General features: G+C 42.1%; 1 protein-coding gene across 2 annotated transcripts in view; it reads right to left on the minus strand.

The window, feature by feature from the left end:
• PLPP1 (phospholipid phosphatase 1) overlaps positions 1–19,670 on the minus strand; it is a gene marked incomplete at both ends in the record, with an annotated part of 58,367 nt that extends 38,697 nt beyond the window's left edge. The window contains 2 exons of one of the 2 annotated variants that reach the window (XM_080637476.1): positions 1,892–2,046; positions 19,613–19,670. In XM_080637476.1, the coding sequence (XP_080493602.1) occupies positions 1,892–2,046; positions 19,613–19,670 (213 nt within the window). The remainder of the gene's footprint in view (positions 1–1,891; positions 2,047–19,612) is intronic. The other variant, XM_080637477.1, reaches the window with a different exon arrangement.
• Positions 19,671–22,386: the final 2,716 nt, after the last annotated feature.

Raw genomic sequence — 22,386 nt, forward strand, 5'->3', positions numbered from 1 at the left:
GACATTCAAGCCATTTCTTATACCTTCTGAAAACAAGCTGTTAGCACAGCAAGGGGCATACACATAATATTATTTCAAGCATTTCTGCTTATACCTCCCCAAAGGCTTTAGGGACGACTAAGGACTAAATAACTGGATCAGCAATACCTGCATATTGTTGAATGCTAAGCCTATAATCAGTCTACTAAATTAGCCATTCACTTTTTCTCCCCTCCAATTTGCTAATATGATTCCTTTTGCTTCCCTTAGCTTTGCACTATGAGTCGTTCTTTCTATTTTGTGATGTGATATAAAGCTGAAGTACAAGCCCCAATTTAGAACAAGTATCCTGTTCAAAGTAGTTTTTGATTAGAGAAGAAAAGTTCACATGAAATGCACGTTATCAACTCTTAAGACTAAATTTTCACCATCAATTCCTTCATTGAGAAGCCTGTTTCTTTCAGGAAAGTGTCATATCAGGATAATATTTTTTAATAGATGTGGGATAATTAGTGTTACTGCCCAAGAAGTTTTCATGAGCCATCTGTGTCCCTGCTGAGGATACTGACTCTGGAAGGTATGGTAAATTAGCTGTAAGTCAGATGTTTCTCCACTGCTTTAAAGACAAAAGGAAACAAAAAGAAAGCACTCCCACAACTTCTTCATATTTAAAAAAGGAAGAGAAAACACATTATGCAACTAAAACTGAAATGCCTCTTTAGAAGTACAAAATTGCAGAGCTGTAATTGCTAGTTCACCTCTGCATGTACCAATTAAGGTACACATGCATCCTAATGCAAAAGATATTTTCTTGAAGTTGTGCTAAAGATTTATGTCAATACATGTTAAAATGAAAAAACTTCAGACTATTTTCCTTAACAGAAAAACTATACTAATGATAACATTATAAATAACATTAAATATAGACTGTTACATCTACCTTATGTTTACTGCACAGGACTAATACAAGCTTTAATAAATAAGCATTTAAGGGGAAAATGAGTAATACATGTAAAGGTTCCACAGATTTCTGTTTCCTCTTTTTTTAAATTACTACTTCCATCCTTAATCCAATTTAATGTATGTTTCTTACTCATTAATTTAGCATATACATTTACTAGAAACCTAGAGATCATGACCATCTCCCAGTACGGTTTGGTCAACCACTGCAGGCAGAAACAAGATCCAGTTTCAAGTTCAAGGCTATTTTGAATAGCTGAATTTTGGTTTCCCTATACCTGCTCAAACCTTACTAAAAACTGGAATACAGTCAGGCTAAAAATATTGTTAGAAAAAAACTGAGAAGTTGTTCCTTGTAAAAATCATGTGATCTTGAAAACACAGTCTCTTTTCTAGAAGTAACTAGATTTTCAGCCTTTCTCAGTTTGAAGCGTTTAAAAAGTCATCACTTTAAAAAAAAAAAAAAAAAATCAAGAAAACTCACTCAGTCCAAATTAAGACTTATTTCTGCAGAAAATATGTGGACACAACAGCCACTAGTTCTGTGTGTTTCACTACAGTGGAAGTTTTAAACATCACAAGTGTTTAAGTTCTCAGAGTAACCTGTTCTGAACATGGGATGTACTTACTCCACAGCATCTTAGAAGCCTGTAGAATTATTTTTTTTCCTCCAATGATAAAAGCTTAGACTAGCTAATAAAGTTTAAATCCTCATCTGTATTTTTCCTTCTTGTAAAACAAATGCTATTAGCAATACTAGCAGTCAGAGATTAGTTCCAGATTTTCTGTGAAAACAGAAAGTAGCAGTGGCACCTTTCACATGCGAATGACTACACATATATGGAATTTAGCCTCTACAAAATGTCTTCAACTTGCAGTCACAGTGCTGAACTCTTGGAAGGCATACATTTTATTCCCATCACCAAAAGCTACCTATGTATTAGCTACTTACAGAGAAAATGGGCAGGGTGAACCCCACTGTGTAGAGGACAGTGGATGTGATGGTACTGTCATGGAACGGATACTTGATGCTGTCATCATTACAGAAAAAGCCTCTTTGATACGGTTTTATTTTGGCCAAGTTTAGAACACCAAGGGGCAAGCCAGCTGTTGGGGGAAGGAAAACAAAAAACAAAAACAAGAAATACACGTGGTTAAATAAAAAAAAAAAAAAAAAAACCAAACCAAAACCCAGAAAACCAAACAAACCAATTTTTAAACATGCATGGAGGAAGCTACCAAACATGCAAAAATCAGATTTCCTAAGTATCATGCAATGCACACACTTACCAAATCCTGTTTATAGAAATTTATCTCTTCTAGAAGGACTGAGGCTGCCCACCAGTTACAGAACTTATCAGAGTGTAGAGGTAAGTCTTTTCACGAGCAAGGTGAGTTGCCACACACTGAACCAATATTATGCTTAAGAAAAGCATCTGCTACCTACATGACTGAATAGCTGAGGGCAGGCTGCCTTTTGTGCCCTTCCCTTTGCCATCACCAGACAACATGAGCTTGTGTCTTAACTACCAGCCTCGCCCTACACACTATAACCTGGCTGGTGTTTACAGAGACCACCATGAAAATACAGGTTTTGCTGTAGTTATGGAAGAGATTTAATGCAATTAGGTTTCATGCAGGTAAGGGGAGCAAGAGAACTACAGAGACACCTATGGAAAATATGGACACTTGAAAAGGACTGCATCTCAAAGTTTTTTTTTTCACTTTTTTTTTTTTCACTTTAAGAGCTGAATTTACACAGCTTTTGAACACTTTGGAAAATGTCTGAGTGAAAAATCACTAAGTTATTAACACGGAAACTGAGATTTGAGTACAAATGAAAACGATAGCTCTATGAAGTGAGACTTTGTGACATATTACCTATTCCCTCTCTTATAAATTAGCTTCCACTATACCAGTAATCATAACAACAAAGCCATCAAGACCTTCAACAACCACATTCAGGTCTGACTTATTTCTGACAAGAAGAATCAGCTAGGGAATAGACATTTGCAGAAGTGATGACCTCAGGAAATGCAAGGTTTGTCGTTTGGTCCCTTGAGAATGAATAGATCAACAGTTAGACAATGGGTAAGTTAGGCAATACTGTATTTTGGACTAAAACAAAGTAAAAAAGGGCAAACAAAACTTTTTTTTCCCCCAACGTCCATGCCATATACAATTCCACATATAGGCACTCTATATGCAGGTTAGATAGTAAGTGCAATTATTGAAGCAGAAAAGAACACGCATGATTGATGATCTTTCGAGGTCCCTTCCAATTCCTCATGTTCTGTGATTCTGTGATACAAGCTACTGTACTGCAAACAAAAGCATTTCAAAGAAGTTCACACAACAGAGATTGCTTTGATCTCTGGTGACACTTGTTAAGACAACTATCAGATAAGTCACTTAAAAGGGTATTAAATAAGCTTATTCCTGTATCCTTATTAGAATAGAAGACATCAAGGGTGAAACTGTAGGAACAGAGGGATAAATCCTGGCCTTTGCTTTGGGCTGCTAAGTTGCAGTGCAAAAGCTCATGAAGTGCATATTGAAACTGTGTATGAGTTTGGTAACACCCCAACTCCTAGTCCCTCTTCCAAGAAAATTGCTGTGGTCACAGAAGGCAGTCTGGCTGGAATTTACAGCCTCCTATGGAGCAAAAATGAAATTTTTGTCAGGAAATATGTCAACTCCTAAGGACTGTCCACACTTAGCCTTAACAACTGGGGATGCTGATGCAGCAAAGCATTTCAGCAGATGCTTTCCATCCTGTAAAGAAAAAACAGAACAAGAATACAAACAGCGCTAAGCTTGTTCAACTTTAAGCACACAGTTTTTCATGAAGTAGGATGATACCTTCAAATCAATTGCATCTCAAAGGTTACTCTCCTTCCTCTGCTTTAATGATTGAGAAAAAAGATAGAACTTGACACAATGCAGATGGCAGAAACAGCCAAAACAGAACTGCAGCCCTTCAAATACGAAAGGAGCCACGCCAAAGAACTTTGAAAGTTCACTTAGATCAAAGGACACATGTCTGGATCCAATTTTTAGCTCCACTCAAGGACATGGCAAGATGCCACTAACAAGTCAGAGCCCGTGTTTCCTGTTTTTATTTCTTCTATTGCATACCCAGCGTCAGGATGATGGAGTGGCAAAGCCATTACTTATTTGATACAATCCTATCTTCTCAAACAGGTCACCAGTTTTTCACTTGCGGAAATATTACATCCTTGTGGTTAATTTAAGCAGCAGCTTGTGTTTTGCAGAAGTTGACTACTTAACTGACATAAATACCTCTATTCCCAGAAAAGCAGCTAAAACTCAATACCAAGCATCTTGCTGTTTCATTTAATTACGTTTTCAGCTTTCCAGATCAACTTTTTATTTTCTAACCAATATAGCTCAGTTTTCACAAAAAGACTGAGGTGGTTTGCTTGGTTTTGTTTCTGGGCTTTATTTCATTAGGATGGGCTATTTCATTTTCACCATCAGCTGAAATATAGAACAGTTTGGGTTGGAAGGGACCTTAAAGCTCATCTGGTTCAACCCCTTGCCATGGGCAGGGATGCCTTCCACCAGACTAGGTTGCTCAAAGCCCCATCCAACCTGGCCTTGAACACTGGCAGGGATGGACATCCATACCTTCTCTGGGCAACCTGTGCCAGCACCTTACCACGCTTACAGGGAAGAATTCTTCCTGATATCTAATCTAAATTTACCCTCTTTCCTTTTAAAGCCATTCCCCCTTGTCTTGTCACTACATGTCCTTGTAAAAAGCCCCCCTCCAGATTTCTTTTGGAAGACAGCCTTCTTCTCCAGGCTGAACAAGCCCAGATCTCTCAGCCTGTCTCCATAGGAGAGGTGCTCCAGCCCTCTGAACACCTTTGTGGCCTCCTCTGGACTTGCTCAGGCAGGTCCACATCCTTATGTTGGTGATCCCAGAGCTGAACACAGCGCTGCAGGTGAGGGCTCACAAGAGCAGATAAGAGGGGGAGAATCACCTCCCTCCACCAGCTGGTCTCACAGGTCATGGGTCATGCATTTGGTTTTTATTTTCAAGGAAGATTTCTTTAGGAACTGGAAGAGAGCTATTACATGAGTGTACATCAAAAAGAAAAAGAACAGTAAGTGTTTTAAACCTACCAGCAAAACAAACAGGGTTTTTTTTGTTGTGTAACTGCAAGCAGGAGAGAATTACTCACTCTGTAACCTAGTTAAGACAGAAGCTTGAGGGTTGGGTTTTTTTTTTTAATTAGGGAGAATGAATGACATTAAGTGCTCAGTTTTATTAAACAGAGGAAAGAACCTCAAGATTAAGTTTATGCTTTCTTTTCTTCCCATTAAATAATCTTCTTTGTGAAGCTTATAAAAACTAGTTTGTGAGAACTTTTACATAACCAGAAGTTATTCAAGTCTTTCTGATGCCTAGATATTTAAATATTTCTTCAGACATTTTTATTCTTTTCTACACATTCCATTGAAAGAAAAGGATGTACCTTTTTGTTACATCAGATTGATCTGACTACATTACACAGTACTTACAAAGTACTTTAAAAGTCTGTCTGATCTACAGTTGGATTAAGAAGCATGTTTTTACTTTCAACCATGAGATTCTGGGAAGGGGGAAGAGGAAAAGCAGCAAAGAGGGCAGTTTCACTGAAGTGAACGCAAAATTCATTTTATAGTTCACAGTAAAATAATACAAGAAACTGGAAGGTGATTACACATCTTACACTCACTGCCTATTTCCATTTTTTTTACATTACTGTTAGAATTCCCACTGCAATCTAAACAATGCACTGCTTTCCAGCACTGAAGTAAAGACCGAAATGGTGTTTAGTTGACCGTTAACCTACCCTAAACAACTAGTAGCATTTTTACCACTGCTCATTTTACACAGAGAGAAGACAAGACTTAGTACATTGTAATTAAAAAGTGCTGAAGATTTCACCATAACGGGGGGGGAAAAAAAAAAAAAAAAAACCACTAAAACACACTAATGTACATAACCAACCAGTATTGCTGTCACAGGTGCCAAGCATCTCCATGACCTTTAAGCAGGCAGACTGTACAGTGAACCTCTGAAGAATGCATGCATATTCCGTTTCATTAACTTCTACAAACTGGAGGAAAGGCTGACCAAGATCTACTGAAAGATTACACGCTAAAAGGCAATCTTGTAGATCAACTTTCATGCCTTGTTCTCTTCAAGATGTACCTCCTCTTCATTTTTACCTTGCCAGTACCAGCAGTAACCTCTGAGGGTGCTCTTCTGGTCCAGGTAACTTTATACCTTGAAGGATCAGAATGCATCAGTTGTTTTTCACATCCTCTGAAGCATGAACTTCAGCTCTAAAAAAATGTTTTCCTTGAAGTGCCCTATGCTTTGGACACAGAATTAGAGTTTCTCTATTTTCTGTTAAAATTTGTCTAGATGATCTCATCATAAACTAGTGACCAACTGCTTCTGGGCTGTTTTCCAAGATGGCAGCAAGAAACAGATGGCACTCCTCTGATCTGGTTTCTCTCCCCTTTAAATATACAGAGAAAATAACCTGATCACTTAAGTCCTCTGAAACTGGCCTATCCAAGAGACACTTCTGTAATGCTCATGCAAACAGACCCTGGCTAGCCCTGAAAGCTACAGCAGTAGTAACAAAATTGAATAGGAAAAAAGACTGTGGAGATTTGAAGCCTTTACCTATGTAAAGAAGGTGAAAAGGCTTCATATATATTAACAAGAATAAACGTGCACAGGATGGACAGGGAGAGGAGAGAGGCAAGATATTTGAATTACTGAACAGTGTTTGCATGGAAGAAACAGCAGTAAGTTTTTGGCTATAAGAACAACACACATTTGAACAAAATTAAGTTAAACTAACTGAAATACCTAAATGGGGCTATGCTGAGTTCACAAGGAGTTTCCAGCACTAATCTTTAGGTTCAAGCCAGTTGTAGTGTGGTTTCCATTGAAAAGCTATGGATACCTCATGGTAATATCAATACTTCAGGGAACTCATTTAATCACATCTGGCTGGACAACACAGCACAACACAAAAGCCTGTAAGGAAGGGAGGGAAGTCCAGGCTCAGAAACTAGGGAGGAAGTAGCTGTGAGAATGGTTCTCCACCCACACAAAGGGAATGTCAAGAAAAACAATACCCAAGGGAAGAGGGGTGGGGTGGGTGTGAAGTCTTGGTTAAAAAAGACAAGAGTTTAATGAAAAAAAAAAAAAAAAACAACCAAACCTGCTTTATTTTAGAGAGGTTTTTTTTTAATATGTTATATTTTAAATAGTTTTAAGATGCAATCAAAGAAAAGTCATTAAAGTTACATAATTTTCTCCTACAAATGGAAGTGCTGGATACCAAACTATGATCTTTTCCCAATGTGTCTAACACTGCACTATTCTTTTAATTTGTGGCATTTATCAAAACTGTAGCTTTAGAGTTAGGTGCTTAAATTTAGAGGCATATGGAATTGGATTCTGATACCAAGGAGTCCATTTTGCTTTGCCCGCAAGCTGCATGGAATACTTCGGGGATATTCTTTCCTAAACGGGAAAAAAAAACCCAAAACAAACCCACAAACCCCCAGCATATATAGCTGAATTTGTTTTTAAACACAGCCAGCAGTTGCCATAAACATTTAAGACCAGCAGAGAATACAGTTCAACATGAGGTAGCCTCAGGGTCTGAAAATACTGCGTGTTACTTAAAATTTAGGAACATTTTCCTAATCAAGTCTGCGGACACAGCTTTAGATAGGTCTCTAAGTTTAATATTTGAAAGGTAAGGGACTCTTGAAGTTTCTGGCCATATCAGGTATACTGTACAATCTGGATCAGAACCAACTGTGGTAGTCACAAAACCTGGCTATATTCTCAAGAGCAACTCAAGACAAGCTAGACTGTCCTGCCCTCCTCTCACCTCTGGCCCTCTACTGGTATCCCCTTCCCTGCAAGGAGCACTAGCTTTTCACATCATCCTGTCTCTCCAAAGAAAGAAAGATCCCATGCCCACACAACACACTTTTTCATGAGCACATGCCCATCTAGGGAAGTGTGCTGACTGTTAGTGAAAGGGACAGAAAAGAAACATGTAGCCAACGGCGTGGAAAAAGGGAGAACAAGGACAGACTAGCCATAGTCTCAGATCAGTTTAAACACCTTGCCGCATTTTTTCCTGGTCAGTGCTGCTTTCCCCTCCACAGTTTCAAGCAGTTCAAAGGAATACACTGTATTCTATGTAAACATCCTTTAATTAACACAGATGCCCTCCTTATCTGTGGAAGCAACAAAATCTTGGCTTGAGGCCCTGTGCAATCTTAAAAACTAGTGCTGAATTGGTGTTTCAAGTTCCCCAAGACACACAAGGCTTCTCTCTAGTCCTCAATCGGCAAGGTCTTCTCATTTAAACAAATGAATATTTAGAACTAAGAGAAAAGCAATTACTCTTAAAGCAGTCTATAGCAAATGAGAATATTCTAGCTTGATTATTAACCAGTTTTCTCCTTATGCTGTAGTGAACTCACAAGTAAGAAACTACTAATTTAACATAAGCCTGGAGAATTTTATGTTTCTATACATTTATCCTGAAAAGTAGGAATTTTGGCTATATCGGAGAAATAATCCCATAGGACACCATAAATAAGAGCCTCAAAACAGAACAGCTATCCAGCTAAAGCTGCTCATCTAAGGAAAAGGTACTTTTCATAGCTCACATTCTTACTAGAGAGATGCTGCTGTAAATAACCCCACACAGAGACAAATGCTATCATTCTGAGCTGAACCTATACAGCTGGCAACTACCACTGAGGGCAACAGAGAATTCAAGTTCCCCCAGTCTTACACATGTATTTTTGCTTTCATTTTCAGCCAAGACAACCATGTTTGCTTTGCTGCTCATTTTGCAATGTACAGTCTGAGGTAAGGAAGCAAGCAAGAGATTTAAAGAAACTGGGAAAGGTCATCCTTATGCTGCTGGAGAGATTCTGAGAGCATCTGTAAAAAAGACTGTTCTTTGTAAAAAAGCAGATGTGCCAAATTTATTCCTCCCCCCCTCCCCGAGCAGTCAAGAGAAGGAATCAACACCCCTTAGACACGAAGTTCTGGAAACCCAGAAAGCTACAAAGAGTAAAAAAAAAAAAAAAAAAAATAAGAAAAATATGTATTTAGACTTTTGACACCTAGAAGTGAGGGACGTACAAGAGAAAAATCAATACATCGTATATTTTCAGTAGCTGAGATGAGCAGACAGCCCACAGTTCACCTCACAGCCACTTTAAAAGAACTTTATCTTACTTTTCTACCCCGAGGAATGCAAAGTATTTCTAATATCAGCACACTGATTGCTCTGGTAACACCAGAAGGTGTGCTAGGCTTCAGTAAATAGGATATATGTATTTAACAGCATGAACTACATTCTAATCTCTGTTACTATTCTACTTGCAACTGCACACTACTTAAATTTTTGTTTTCTGATCAATGATTTGGCTAGCAAGAAGCCTGGTCAGCACTGCAGGCTAGCTGAGGACACCTCACTAACCAACTCCCTCATCACGCCTTACACTTTTGATTTAGCAAACGTAAAGGCGGTGGAGGCTGGAAGCAAAGGAAACCTTCCTCTGAGCTGGACCAGTGTTAGCACAGAAAAGTGCAATTTTTAGTCCAGTCATTTACTAACAGAGAACTACATTATAGGATCATAGAACCAACTAGGTTGGAAAAGATCTTTAAAATCATCGAGCCCAGCCATTACCAAAGGACTGTCAAGCCCACCACTAAACCATGTCACTAAGGACAAAATGATCTCCCGTCATGGCTGCCCCTCATGATCTTCAGTCACAGCCACACCTCACATGCCCCTTCATAGTGGCCCCACACTATATAGGTGCTACCCCTACACGTCATAGTCACCCCTCACAGCCCATGGCCGCTCCTGCTCTCCCCTGATGAGATCTCCTCTCACCCCTCGTATTCTAGCTCCTCCATATTCAACAGTTTAGTACTACATGGGAGCACTAGTTCAGTTACCTACCTTACCAATCCATTCAAACAGGTCACAACACTTGTCTAAAAATATTCCTATGAGAATTCATGTCTACATTTGAATAAAAAAAAAAAAAAAAAAAAAAAGGCATTTAGAAGCACTAAATACCTGTTAGTCTAAAAACCATGCAGTTGTCTCTTCTCTGAGCAAGTACAGAAGTACAAATACAGAATAAAAAATGCATAGAGGCAAGTCAGCAATATATCCTAGCCTGCTCTATTACTCACATAGATTATAGTATATGGCTTAATCAAGCAGTGGCAGGTCACAAGTAAAGTCTGTGCCCTGGGCTCTGCTGTGCTCAGGGGACTGAGAAGGCTCAAGTTAGACCAGCCCATCCACAACCTCCTGGAACTCATCACCAGTCCATTCGGTGAGCCAGGGGCCAGCTGCCCTCATTGCTGACAGACCTGACAAGGATTTAAGATCCACAAACTAACAGGTAAAAGACAATAGGAGGCCAGGAGGGTGGAAAGGGAGAGTAATGTTGGTCATGGCAGGGGTAAGAGTCCAACTGGCTGCAGCCAGAGCAAGTGAGACTGACTTCTACTGTAACCCTTTCTGGTGAGGGAAAATTAAATATTCAGTCACTGCTCACATTATGTGATCAGTACTATGGTCACTGATAAAAGCTTTGACTGTATTGTCTAGAGAATTAAAAAGCCCACAGATACAAAACCATGTACACACCCCCAAAGACCAAGATGATCTACAAACAATCAAACTAAAGCACTGGGCTTACAGACAGGGAAAACTATACAGCAAAATAAACTGAACTATCAAGGTCAGCTGCTGGCATGGCAGGGAGGGATTTATTTTATTTGTGCTTTTTTACTGCAGGTGACACCAACTCCAAATGGCATTTAAGACCAGTGCTCTTTTAAACTCCAGGAGTTTTAATTATTTTTCCATTTTAATCTTTGTTTTGTGGGAGGGCACAGCAAGAGGCTTTCAGAGCATTTCACATATAGCTAACACACCCTAACCTGAAATACCTCTCAGCTTCTAGAAAGGTAATGGGCAATTAGTCGTTAGGAGTGCAAATGCTTTTTCTAGCGAGCCTTACAAGCATAATAATATTTTATTTAAACAGTCTTTAACAAAGCCAGGTCTTACAATGGCAGTGTTACAAAGGGACTCAGAATTTCTGTAAGATTGTCTACCTTGTCATTCACCAGAATGTCTTCATACTGTACACATTGTTGCACACCACCATGTTTGAGTACTTTTACACAATTTTTCACTGTACACTGAAGTTTGTAATGTCTAACAGTATATTTTAAAAACACAAGCTCTGTATTATGCTAGATCCATATAGAATTTTAAAAGAAAAAAATTAGAATACCCTATATATTTTAGAGCTACCATAGCAATCATTTGGTACCAATTCAGAAGATTTTCTGAGAAGTTAATTTAACCAGAATTTGTAAAAAATATTTATACAACACTGCTCTTAATACTTGAGTAAAATTAATAATACCACAGTAGAGAAAGTCTTCCAGTACTCACATAAGAAGAGCAGGTGTCATTTTCCAGTTTCAGTAGAAATTAACAGTATTTGTGATCCAAGTTCCTATATATGAATTACAGATTTCATTTCCTGTGTTGAGGATAGGAGTCTTAAGATTAGAGAAGATATGGGAATAGTAACAAGAGGCTGAGTCTGCAACAGGAATAGTGACCTTGCTTCCATTCCCAAGATCTGCATTAGCATTAGACCCAGCTACCATACTGGTTTGGAGGATTTTAAGTGAATACTAGTACTGCAGTATAGACACACGTATCAAAACAAAAACTGTTAAAGTTAAAAAGTTAAAAAAAAGAAAAACTTAGTTTCTTTCAGTCAGCAAAAAGCTACAGAACTCCTAAGAAACATCAAGAAAAGGAGACACTGACCGAGATGATGATTTTTGGAATATAACAGGGTACAGTTCCTGACTGGATGGAGCTATTTGCAAGGCTTGATCTCACTGCCTCCCTTTTGTATCTCAGCATTAAATGCCCTCTTGGCCCCTTAAGTGCCATATATGCTCCCCATTAGCTTGCTGCACATCAGAAGGTTCCATCATTATAACTAGAAATTTATTCTCTCAGGTCTCTCCACCACTAGCTTTCAAACCAGCCTCTTCAGCTTAAGGTAAGGATAATCCACTGCCCTTCAGATACCTTAAAATAAGGAATACATGCTTAGATACATGTATGTTCCTTATCATTCCAATACTCCAGTTTCAGAGAATACTGCACCTACTGTAAAATTTCAGTGACACAGTCAGAACAGCTTTACAGTAATCTGCAGATCTGCAACAACAGAACAAAGTTAAAGGGACAAAAATGCACTGAAATTAGTTTGAGGGGAAAAATTATTCCAAGAGAGTTGAAGTTACCCAAGGTACTGAAATTTAATACGTAATCCCTTCTAAACTTAAGGCAAAAAATGAGCAAAACTCCCATTTGGTACTGCTTCCTCCTTGCCTAGGAAAGGGATCTTGTAACAAAAACATGTAACCCTTCCTCTAAACCAGGGATGGCTAGCTAACAACTCAAAACCACCTTATGAGATCGAGTAACCCTCATGTGGTCTCCCTGAGAGCTGCACAATTAGCAGTAACAGATGAAGGGGAGGAGACACTAAAATCTAGGCTAAGCCTAGCAATATTCAATGTTTCATAAGCAGCATCAGAGGAACAAGGATGTATTGATATGGCTCCTGCTTACCTTCAGTTCCATATAGTAGAATCAGGATTTACAGCTATCCCAAGACAGCTGCCCTGATCTGACATACTTGCCTTTTATAATTTAAAATAAAAAGTCTTATTTTCCTGTTGCCAGATAGCAAGATGCCACATGAACAGGGATGCCAAAACTGTGTTGAAGTACAATATAAATAAAACTGTTAAACTACAACTAAAGATGTATAAATAAAAATGTTGAAATACAATACAAATAAAGCTGTTGAAGTACAATACAAATAAAACCTTAACACACTTCTGAGTCAGACTGCTTGGTTACAGCCTTTTAAAGATGAATCAGTGAAGTCTGTAACATAGCAAGACCAGCCTAATAATGCCTCTTATACTGGATCACTTCAAATTCTGTAACTCAATGTGGTAACAGAAAGAGTACTTAATAAGATCACCAAACAGTTTGAACATGATTTTCCTGTACCATATTCTGCTAAAAAGCTCTGGGTCTATTTTTTGTTTCTATATGAACAAACAGTCTTGATTTTAAAAGTGGAACCTGACTGTGCTAGACAGATTCTTGTACCAGAGAATCTGGGAAAAGTAGTTTGAAAGACAAAATGCAAGTTTATCAACAGAGAGCTTTCAGTTCTGTGCCTTCAAGATAAGTCTCATAACTTGGAAAGCTCTTTCCAGAAAGTGGGTCAACTCATTAGCAGCTGATACGAGATGAGCAAAAGACCCTTACTGGAAGCAGCAGTTTCCTTCCAGTTTTTAAACTGCAGGACTACACCGCTCTGGCTGGAAAATTGCTTGTAGGTCTACTCACAAGCAGACTGAGAGGTATAGTGCTGCAGCTGAACTGAACAGTATTTCCTGATGTGGTAGCAACTCCACTGTTCCTACAAACAGTCTAAGAAAGTATCTTAAGGAAATCTTGCTTCTTCAGGATAGCTTAAATGGCTTTTTTTTTTTTTTTTTTTTGTCTTAAAACTAGGCTGATTAGTCACTTGCTAGTCATCTATTACCTGCATGTCCAGCATTTGTGGATTTTTCCGTTGTCTTCAGTTAATCATTTTACCTGATTAAACCCCAAGAAGGAGGAGCTTCCACTGCAGAACAGGGAAAGGAACCAATCCCTGGCACCACTACTCCTGAGCAGATACAGCAATAATCAAGCCCATCACCAATGAATCTAACTTAAAATTAAGGCCCTACTTCTGTGGGTGGTATAACTCGCCAATAAAGTCCCTTGTAACTCTGTTTCTCACTTGCTTTTCTCTTTTCTTCTCCCCACCCTCCAAGGTGAGTTTGTTTTAACTCTCCTGAACTCATTCTGAAAAGAGCATTATCCATTGCTGTGGATAAAGTCACCTGGAAGGCTGCAAAACTCAAGTTATCTCTCATCATCAGATACCTTCCAGAGCTAAGCCACCTCTTCATGCTACCCACTTATGATGCTCCAACAGTCACAGATAGAGGACTATCACAGCTTTACCCTGTCATCAGTGTCTGATCAGTGCAACACTGCTCCTATATAACATTATGCAGTAAGACACAACCAGTAGTCAACTCTACTTCTCCTTCCACCAGGACTCTTGTGTGGTTTTCAGACCAAGGTGCTTTTAGTCAGTATGAGTTCACGCTACCCAACTCTTTAAAAACAGGTCAGTGTACTTGATCTGCTCAGCACAGGCTCAACAAGCACCCAAGCAGCTACAAAATTGAGGAGAACCTCTTCAACTATCAGGGATGAGCTATTTTATAATGTAGCTGTAGTGTGATACTTTATTTTCTGTTGAAAATGTCAGAAGCCTCTTCCACTCCCTTTGAGCAAAGGTCACCACCTTCACATAAGCACACTGCAAGAGCTTTCTGTTTAAGGTTAACAGGCCACCAGGACTCAAGCAGCTGGTAAGGAGCCTCACTGCTGATAAGCATCTTCTTGTATTATGCCAAGAGGAAAGAGCATAGAGCCAAATTAAAGATAATTTGGGAAGGCACTGGAAAGTGAATTAGGATTTACCCACTGCTATAAAAATGAAGTACAAGAACTTCTCTTAAGGCAAGAGTTAGCTAGACTACAAGATACACTGGAATAGCAACACCTGGCAGAGCAAGAATCAGACTGCTGACTTCAAATAGCGTTCACTAGCTGAGTTCTAACCTGCAGTTTTTCAGTAGACTTCCTAGCAAGACGGAGAAAGTCTCCAGATAGAGCATTTTTCTTTACATGGGGGCAAATAAGAACTGACTGTTGCCAGAACAGTAACAAGGGACAGCGTCACAACTTGGTCTCATATGTTTAAGAAACCACATCAGGAAAGGGAAGACTTTCCCTGGTTTAGATGACAATCATGTTTCCAGTGAACTGAGAGTCAACTTTGCGAGTATCATCTCATGGTACCTGCTGGACAGTGTCATTTGAAAACAAGCTGCTCTTTCATATGAACCTGTTACAGCTTAACAATGTATTTAAGCACTAGAAAAAAGATTCAGCATCCACATGACATGGAAAATAAGGATGGTGACACATGTCAGTGAGTCACAAGTAGTCGGGGAGGAGGTTTTATTTGAACTAGGACAATCAGGAAGTGCTAACCCACATACAAGGAGGCCTTCCCTGCCTAACAGCAACACCTTAATTGTCACCCAGACAGGTGCCTTCAGTGAGTATACACTGCCAGAAGGGAAGAATGGCACCCAGAGCAGACATTGTACAGGGTGTGCAGTGGTTCAGTCACCTCAGCTTCCCACACCACATACTGCAAAAGCAAACTCACCTGTCCTATACACAGGAATCTGCTGTTTAGCATACGTGTATAACACAACATCCCATGCAGTATACCAAGATCCTCCTTTTTTGCATAGCTACTACTTGCAGTTCAAGGTGCTTCAACACTCAAGGAGCAGATAGTCCCACTGCTAAAGAACACCTGGGCAGTAAGGAAGTTTTCAACTGGCTTCTTGAGCCAGCACAGGGTAGAATATGGAGAGGAGAGGGAAAAAAAAAAAAAATCCCCACACATCTACCCACCAAAAATAACTAGATACAAAATGGATGTAAATCTATTTAAGCAGTTCTTTACTGTCTCCAAATATTGCAGAAGAGTGGATAAGAACAGTGAAGAGCTAAATTCTTTAGAAGACATCAATTTTTCTAGTCTTTGGTTGTACATATTCTTACATTTCACCAGCAATCACATATTGACAAGTACACTCTCTAATTACTTAAAATAGCTTGTCAGTGATGGTATAGTTAGGCAAGAGACTAAAGAAACATAGTTTCTGTTGTACTGCATCCCTGCACTGAAGTTAAGACATGAACTGCAACAAGCACAGACCAGATGAGAGCTCTCCTAGCGTCTAATCTCACAGAGAATGTTTTCCTTATTGCTGCAGTCACCTCTGCAGAACTACTTTAATCTGACTTGGTCTAAAGGTAAATGCTTTAGTAGTTCTTCCACTTAAGTGTTGTTTACCTGCCTTAATGAAGAAGGTGCCTGATTTGCAGTCAAACAACAGACATGTTAAGAGTGGCAGAGAATATATATAAAGCCTAAGAAGACATCACTCACAAGCTAAGTAATTAAGTTATTAGAATAAGCTGTTATTTGTTGCATGACAAATCAAAAGTATAATAAACCATACGAAACAAGTCATAGTGTCAGAGAAAAAATGGTTCTATTGTTGCCTAGAAATATCATTCCATCTACACAAAATGTCTCTCCATCAGAAAACCAAACAGAGGCAAGTAACAAAAATATGCAGGAGAAGGAAACTCTGCAGTCCAGGTCAGTCATGCTTTCCAGCAATGGAAGAAATCAACCACTGTCTACCAGCCCACAGAGAGGAAGGGAGCTGTTGGCTGCACTGCAGAGCTGCATACGGCCATGCAGCACACACACCCTCAGCATTGCAGATCAGCACTCACAGAATGCAGATACAGCCTCATCACGCTATTTTAGGGCAGCTACTGCAGAAATCTGCAGCTTTCCTTACAGATTTTCATTTTACAGAATATGAAACTAGTTTAATGCTGAAACAGTAGTATTATTTAGAAAGAAGGAATTCTCATCCTAGTAAGACAGTTTTTATTTACTCTCAGGGCACCAAAGACTGCTTTCCCTAAATCCTCTCTCTCTCTTACAGGGTAGAAAAGTGGATGAGGGGTCCTTAAGGCCGATTAAGAGCAACCTTAGACTTCAGTTTCAGCTTAAAGAGATCTCTCTCCTATGCTGCCTGCTCTTTCTTGGTCTCTTCTGCTCCATCTTGGGCACTTGTGAATTTAATGGGTTTAATGAAAGGTCTGACAAGAAGAAAAAAAAAATAATCACAGTAAAGCTCTTTCCCAACACAAGTTTTCCAAAGGGAAGGAAAGGAGAGAGTTGAACCTGCACAAAGAATGGTTTAACTAAAACAGGAGTAAGTCACAGACATACACAGTCAGAGTCATCCACTTCCACTGTGGTGAATTTAGGGATAAGCCAGATCACTGTAACTTGAAGTGATAACCTTAGGGGTTTTCCTGGCCTGCACTGCTGAGGCAATTAACAGAATTTTTCTTCCCCATCCTCACTTACCATGGGGAAGGGATAACAGGAGAAAAAGCACAAGCTCTATATTAAGTGATAATAAGAGTTACCCTGAGGATCATGACTATGCAACTGGCAGCCCTTTTTGTGTTAGAACAGACTACAACACCAACATTGAGAGTTCAGACCTCAACCGAAGCTGGCCTTCACAATTTTAAACTTTCACTGTGACAGTTAAACAACTTTTCCCTTAGAGGCTCCATGTCTCTTTAGTGATGATACCAGGTATCAGGTTATTAATACCTGCAAGTCACTTTATCTGAGCAGTTATCTCAGTCACTTGAGCAGACACCAAAGTGCACAGGGTGGAGGAAGGGCAAGGAGAAAGTGAGAATTAGAATAGAAGCACACAATCGACAGGAGCTATTCTTCTTACACTAAAAAAATTACAACAGATTCCCGCTTAAGACCTATGTTCTTCTATGGGCCTGCCTCAATCACATGGGAGCCAGGGAGAAGGGGAAGGGAATTTGGTGCTCTAGACATTATCTTTGCCATTCCTACATTTAGCATATTTTTGTCTCAGCTAAAGTTTCACTGAAACCTGTAACTCGATGAGTTTAAAAGTTGCAGATGCCAAGAGACTTCAATGTTATGCACTGTCTGTACCGTTTTTTTCCCCTACTAGAAGGAAGTAAACAGGCCCAAGGGAAAAGAAAAAGTCTGTTAACCCTCCAGCACACTGAGGCATCAGACTAGGGCATCTGTGATCCAAGTGCTACATGGAGGCCGGGGAAGGTGTGTACAGTGATATTATACTGCAGGGCAAGGTCAAGAATACACCCCCAGGTGGTAACTTAGGGCATAAGCAGGGGGAAATTCTCATTCTTTTAGCTAAATAATCATGTCATATGCCTCCTACAGACTTAATATATTCTGTTTTCCTTGATTACTCAAGATTAGTTCAGAATATGCCCGTATGCTTCAAACAGTCTGAAGTATACGCACAGTGCAAAACTTTTGCTTAAAGATTTTGTAATGACAATAACCAGTACAGACAAAACTGCTTTACTGGACATAAAGACAGTGTGGAAGTTTAAGCCTTGCTATAGCACAGCTTTGTAAAACTTCTGATTTGAATGAAGATTGCTCCTACTGGACTAGGTAGATCCACTGTGATTCCCTAGAGGCTCTCTCTCATATTACATTTTTTTCAGAGCAATGCATCATTCACTGTAATTTTGTTCTTTCAAGCCATTTAGCTACAAGTACCATTGCTTTTTGAAGCACCTATCAAGATGAAATGCTGGCCACTATGCTCCTACTGATGCTAGAGACATCTGTCGGACTGAACACAACCCAGTGTGAATGACAAGAAAGTGCTTTGCTTTATGACTGCAGTCCTATTCTCATTCGATTAGGAAGCAAACATCCAAAGCTAACAGTTCCTAAGATTAACCAAGAAGTACATCTACAGATACTGAAGACACTTTCCAGGCTCTCAATAGCCAGAGGTCCAGAGGAGTCACAACTCCTAGAGAAAAAAAACTTTCTCTCCACTGATAGACAACAAACATCACTACTCGTTACAGCGCGTCATTACCTAAAAGGAGAGAGCTGATGCAAACTGACAGACCACGATGCATTACTTGGGGCAGCCAAGATAAGCCGCTGCTGTCCTGCGGCGGTGTGCTCAGCACAAGGCCATCACCATGGCGTCTCTCCTGCCCCTGCTCGTGCTCTTCACCGCTGCACACAAACATCACGTCCTGCCGCACATCCCCGCTTCACTCTCAGCCTCAACCTAGAGCATCACCGGGACCGTAGGCAACTAAGGCCTCAAAGAGAACCACCTCCTCCTTCCTGCCGCGGCGCGCCGCCGCTGCGGGGCACCGGGGGAAGCGCGCTTCCCGTGATGCTGGACGCTGCAGGGCAGCCCTGGACCACCGGCCTGGCACACACACCCTGCAGACGCTTACTTTCCCTCACAGCACAGGATTTGCCACCACCGGTTTACAGCCTACGGAAGGGGTCAAGGAAGACACAGTAAGGACAACAGAGATCAGAAGAAGCTCCAGGTATCAGTGGGTAAGCGGCAGCAGCTCCCTCCCTTCTGCAATTTCCCCGGGGGGCGGCAGTGACCAGATTCCTCCGGGAGAGGGGCGGCAGCGCTGCTGCCTCAGCGGCAGCGAGGGAAAGGAGGGACGTGCGGGGTACCGAGGGGCGGCAGGCAGTGATGAAGGGCCAGGCAGGCACAGGGAAGGGCATGATGCCTGGCGCCGCTGGGGAAGAGAGTGGGAGGGGGGCAGCATGCGATTAGCCCGGTGTCGTGCGGGGACAGAGCTCAGAGCCGCGCCCGGGCCGGCCCTTCTCGCCCCTCCGCGTCCCGCCGACCTACCCAGCACCACGCAGATCACGTCCAGCGCCACGAAGGGCAGCCGCGTCCTGTCAAACATGCTGGCAGCGCCGGGCGCCCGGCGCGGCGGCGGCGCCTCCTCGCGCGGCGCCGTGACAGCCTCGGCCGCAGGGGCGGGCGCGGAGCGGGAAACGGAGGGAGTGGCTGAGGCCCAGCCACGGCCAGGCGAGGCGCTGCGCTCCAAACCAGAGGCTCCCGCCACCCGCGACCCCGGTAGCCGCAGCGCGCTACTACTGCCGTCGCGGGGCCCACAGGGGCTTTAAGGAGAGCGGGCAGGCGCGGGGGGTCTGAAGGGCGGGGTGGCGGTGCCTCATCCCGCCCCTCCCTGCCAGCCACTGTGACGCCCCTCTACGGGCCGCGTCCCAGCGGGCGGGCGGGCCCAACCAATCGCGGTGGGGCCGGCCTCATGCCTCGCCCCGCCCCGCCCTCCTCGAGCGGTGTGGCTGTGGCGGCCCTTCGGACCCCGCCCGCTGCTGGCTACGGGCCTGTGCCGGTGGCGCGCAGGGCAGCGCCGCGGTGGTACCTGCGCTCTGCCTCCGCCTGCCTGCACGACGCCGTCCGCTGGCGGGGCGGGCCGCAGAGCAGGAGCGTGGCCCGCCCGCACCCGTCTGCTGGGGGGCTGCCCGCCGGGGTGACCGTCACCGGGCGGGCGGCGGACACGGGGGCTCAGCCGCCACCTGGCTGAGGAGGGCTGCAGTGGGTCCTGTTCTGCAAACGCGGGCGCTGCTGCTGCTGCTGCTGCTGTTGTGTTTTTCTGAGATTTGTAATATTTTTATAACAAGGAAAAAGCTGGTTTTTGGAAGAGCGCTGGAAAATTGCAAAACATCTGAAAAGTTGAGTTTCAGCCCAACCCAAAACAATCTTTTTCCATTTTAAAAGGTTTTATTTGGGAAGGAAAATAGTGACCAACATGGAGAAAATGTGTTCTGCATAACTGCATTTTTATTTTACCACAGAATGGACAGATTTGTCCTCCAGTGTTGTCATGCACAAACCTATCACTTGGTCTACTGGGGACCGGCTGCAATTGCAGGTGGAGTGAGCCTCCCGCTTTCAAGGCATCAGGCATAAACTTTCCTGCAATTTCTCATGTATTCCACCTTTCAGTTCCGTAAACACTTTGTATCATATCCTCAAGGCTGAATAACAGGTTTGGCAGATCAACAAGGGAAACAAGTCCTTGTGGTGGAGGTTCCTCACTAAATATGCTGTATCTTCAATTTGGCCATGCTGCCCAGAAAGGCAACCAGCGAACACGATCCAGCTTGTGCCCAGGCAGACAAGAGGGCCAGCAGCATCCTGGCCTGTACCGGCGATAGTGTGGCCAGCAGGGCCAGGGCAGTGATCATCCGCCTGTACTGGGCACTGGTGAGGCTGCACCTCGAATCCTGTGTTCAGTTCTAGGCCCTTCACTACAAGAGAGACATTGAGGTGCTGGAGCGGGTCCAGAGAAGGGCAATGGAGCTGGTGAAGTGTCTGGAGCACCAGTGTGATGGGGAACGGCTGAGGGACCTGGGGGTGTTCAGTCTGGAGAAGAGAAGGCTCAGGGGGGACCTTATTGCTCTCCACAACTACTGCAAGGAGGTTGTAGTGAGGTGAGGTTGGTCTCTTCTCCCAAATAACAAGTGATAGGACAAAAGGAAACAGCCTGTGGTTTTACCAGGGGAGGTTTAGACTGGATATTAGGAAAAATTTCTTCACAGAGAGGGTGTTCAGGCATTGTAACAGGCTGCCCAGGGGAGTGGTGGAATCACCGTTCCTGGAAGTGTTCAAAAAACGTGTAGACGAGGCTGTCAGTGACATGGGTTAGTGATGGGCTTGGAAATCCTGAGATAAAGGTTGAACTTGGTGATCGTGAAGGTCTTTTCTAACCTAGTTGATTCTGTGATTCTATAAATCAGTTCCATTTAGAACACATAAAGGAGCTCCACATGACAGCCTGTACAGGAGTTCCCAATTTCATCTGATCACCCAAGAAGCATCCCAGCTACAAACCAAAATGGCCAGTTCTAGAGACTAAAATGCAATGCTTTATTTTCATAAGTGTGTAATTTACAGAGCACATTTTCCTTTGCAGGAGTTCTGGGATGGTCTCGAGGCAATAGAAACTCCAGTGTTGTCTTAAAACATAGTAATGGAACAAAATGAAACACAACCTAGCAACGGTGAAAACTGCTTATCTTCGTGAGAGCTGCTGCTGAAAGACAAGTGTGCAATCTGCTCTGCTCCTCACAAAGCAGGGGATTGTTCACAAGGCCTTAAGAGTAGATAACATCCCCCAAATTACAAGGTGGTTAGAGAAACCAGGAGACAGAAGAAGAGCAATGCAAACATTCCATGGGCAATTGTCTTAATTGCTTTCTTCAACCCAAAAGCATCACGTTAATCTTGTTGGGGCTAAGCAGCAAACAGCTCAACAGCTCTCCTGATCCACACCCCTATGCAGTAAATTAGAGACTGAAGAGATTACGTTAATTCAAATGGATCTCTTCCCAGAAAAATGTAGGCAAGATAGTGATTACTCTTAAAAACACCTGGAAATTGGGCTGCAGCAGCTCAGCATTCATCAAACAGAGAAATTAATCATGCTTTATTGTCTTGCAGTTTCTACATCTCTGTTTCCCCCTTGAGACACGGCTTGCCTGAGGGAAGGGGCATTGCTGCAATCTTCTGCCAGAATTCAGGAAAAAAAGCAGTTCCCGGGTTCCTCTCCAAACTTTCCGTTGCACAAGGGATACAAGCCTCCCTGTTGCAAC

This window comes from Psittacula echo (genome assembly GCF_963264785.1).
Source record: "Psittacula echo genome assembly, chromosome: Z".
NCBI lineage: Eukaryota > Metazoa > Chordata > Aves > Psittaciformes > Psittacidae > Psittacula > Psittacula echo.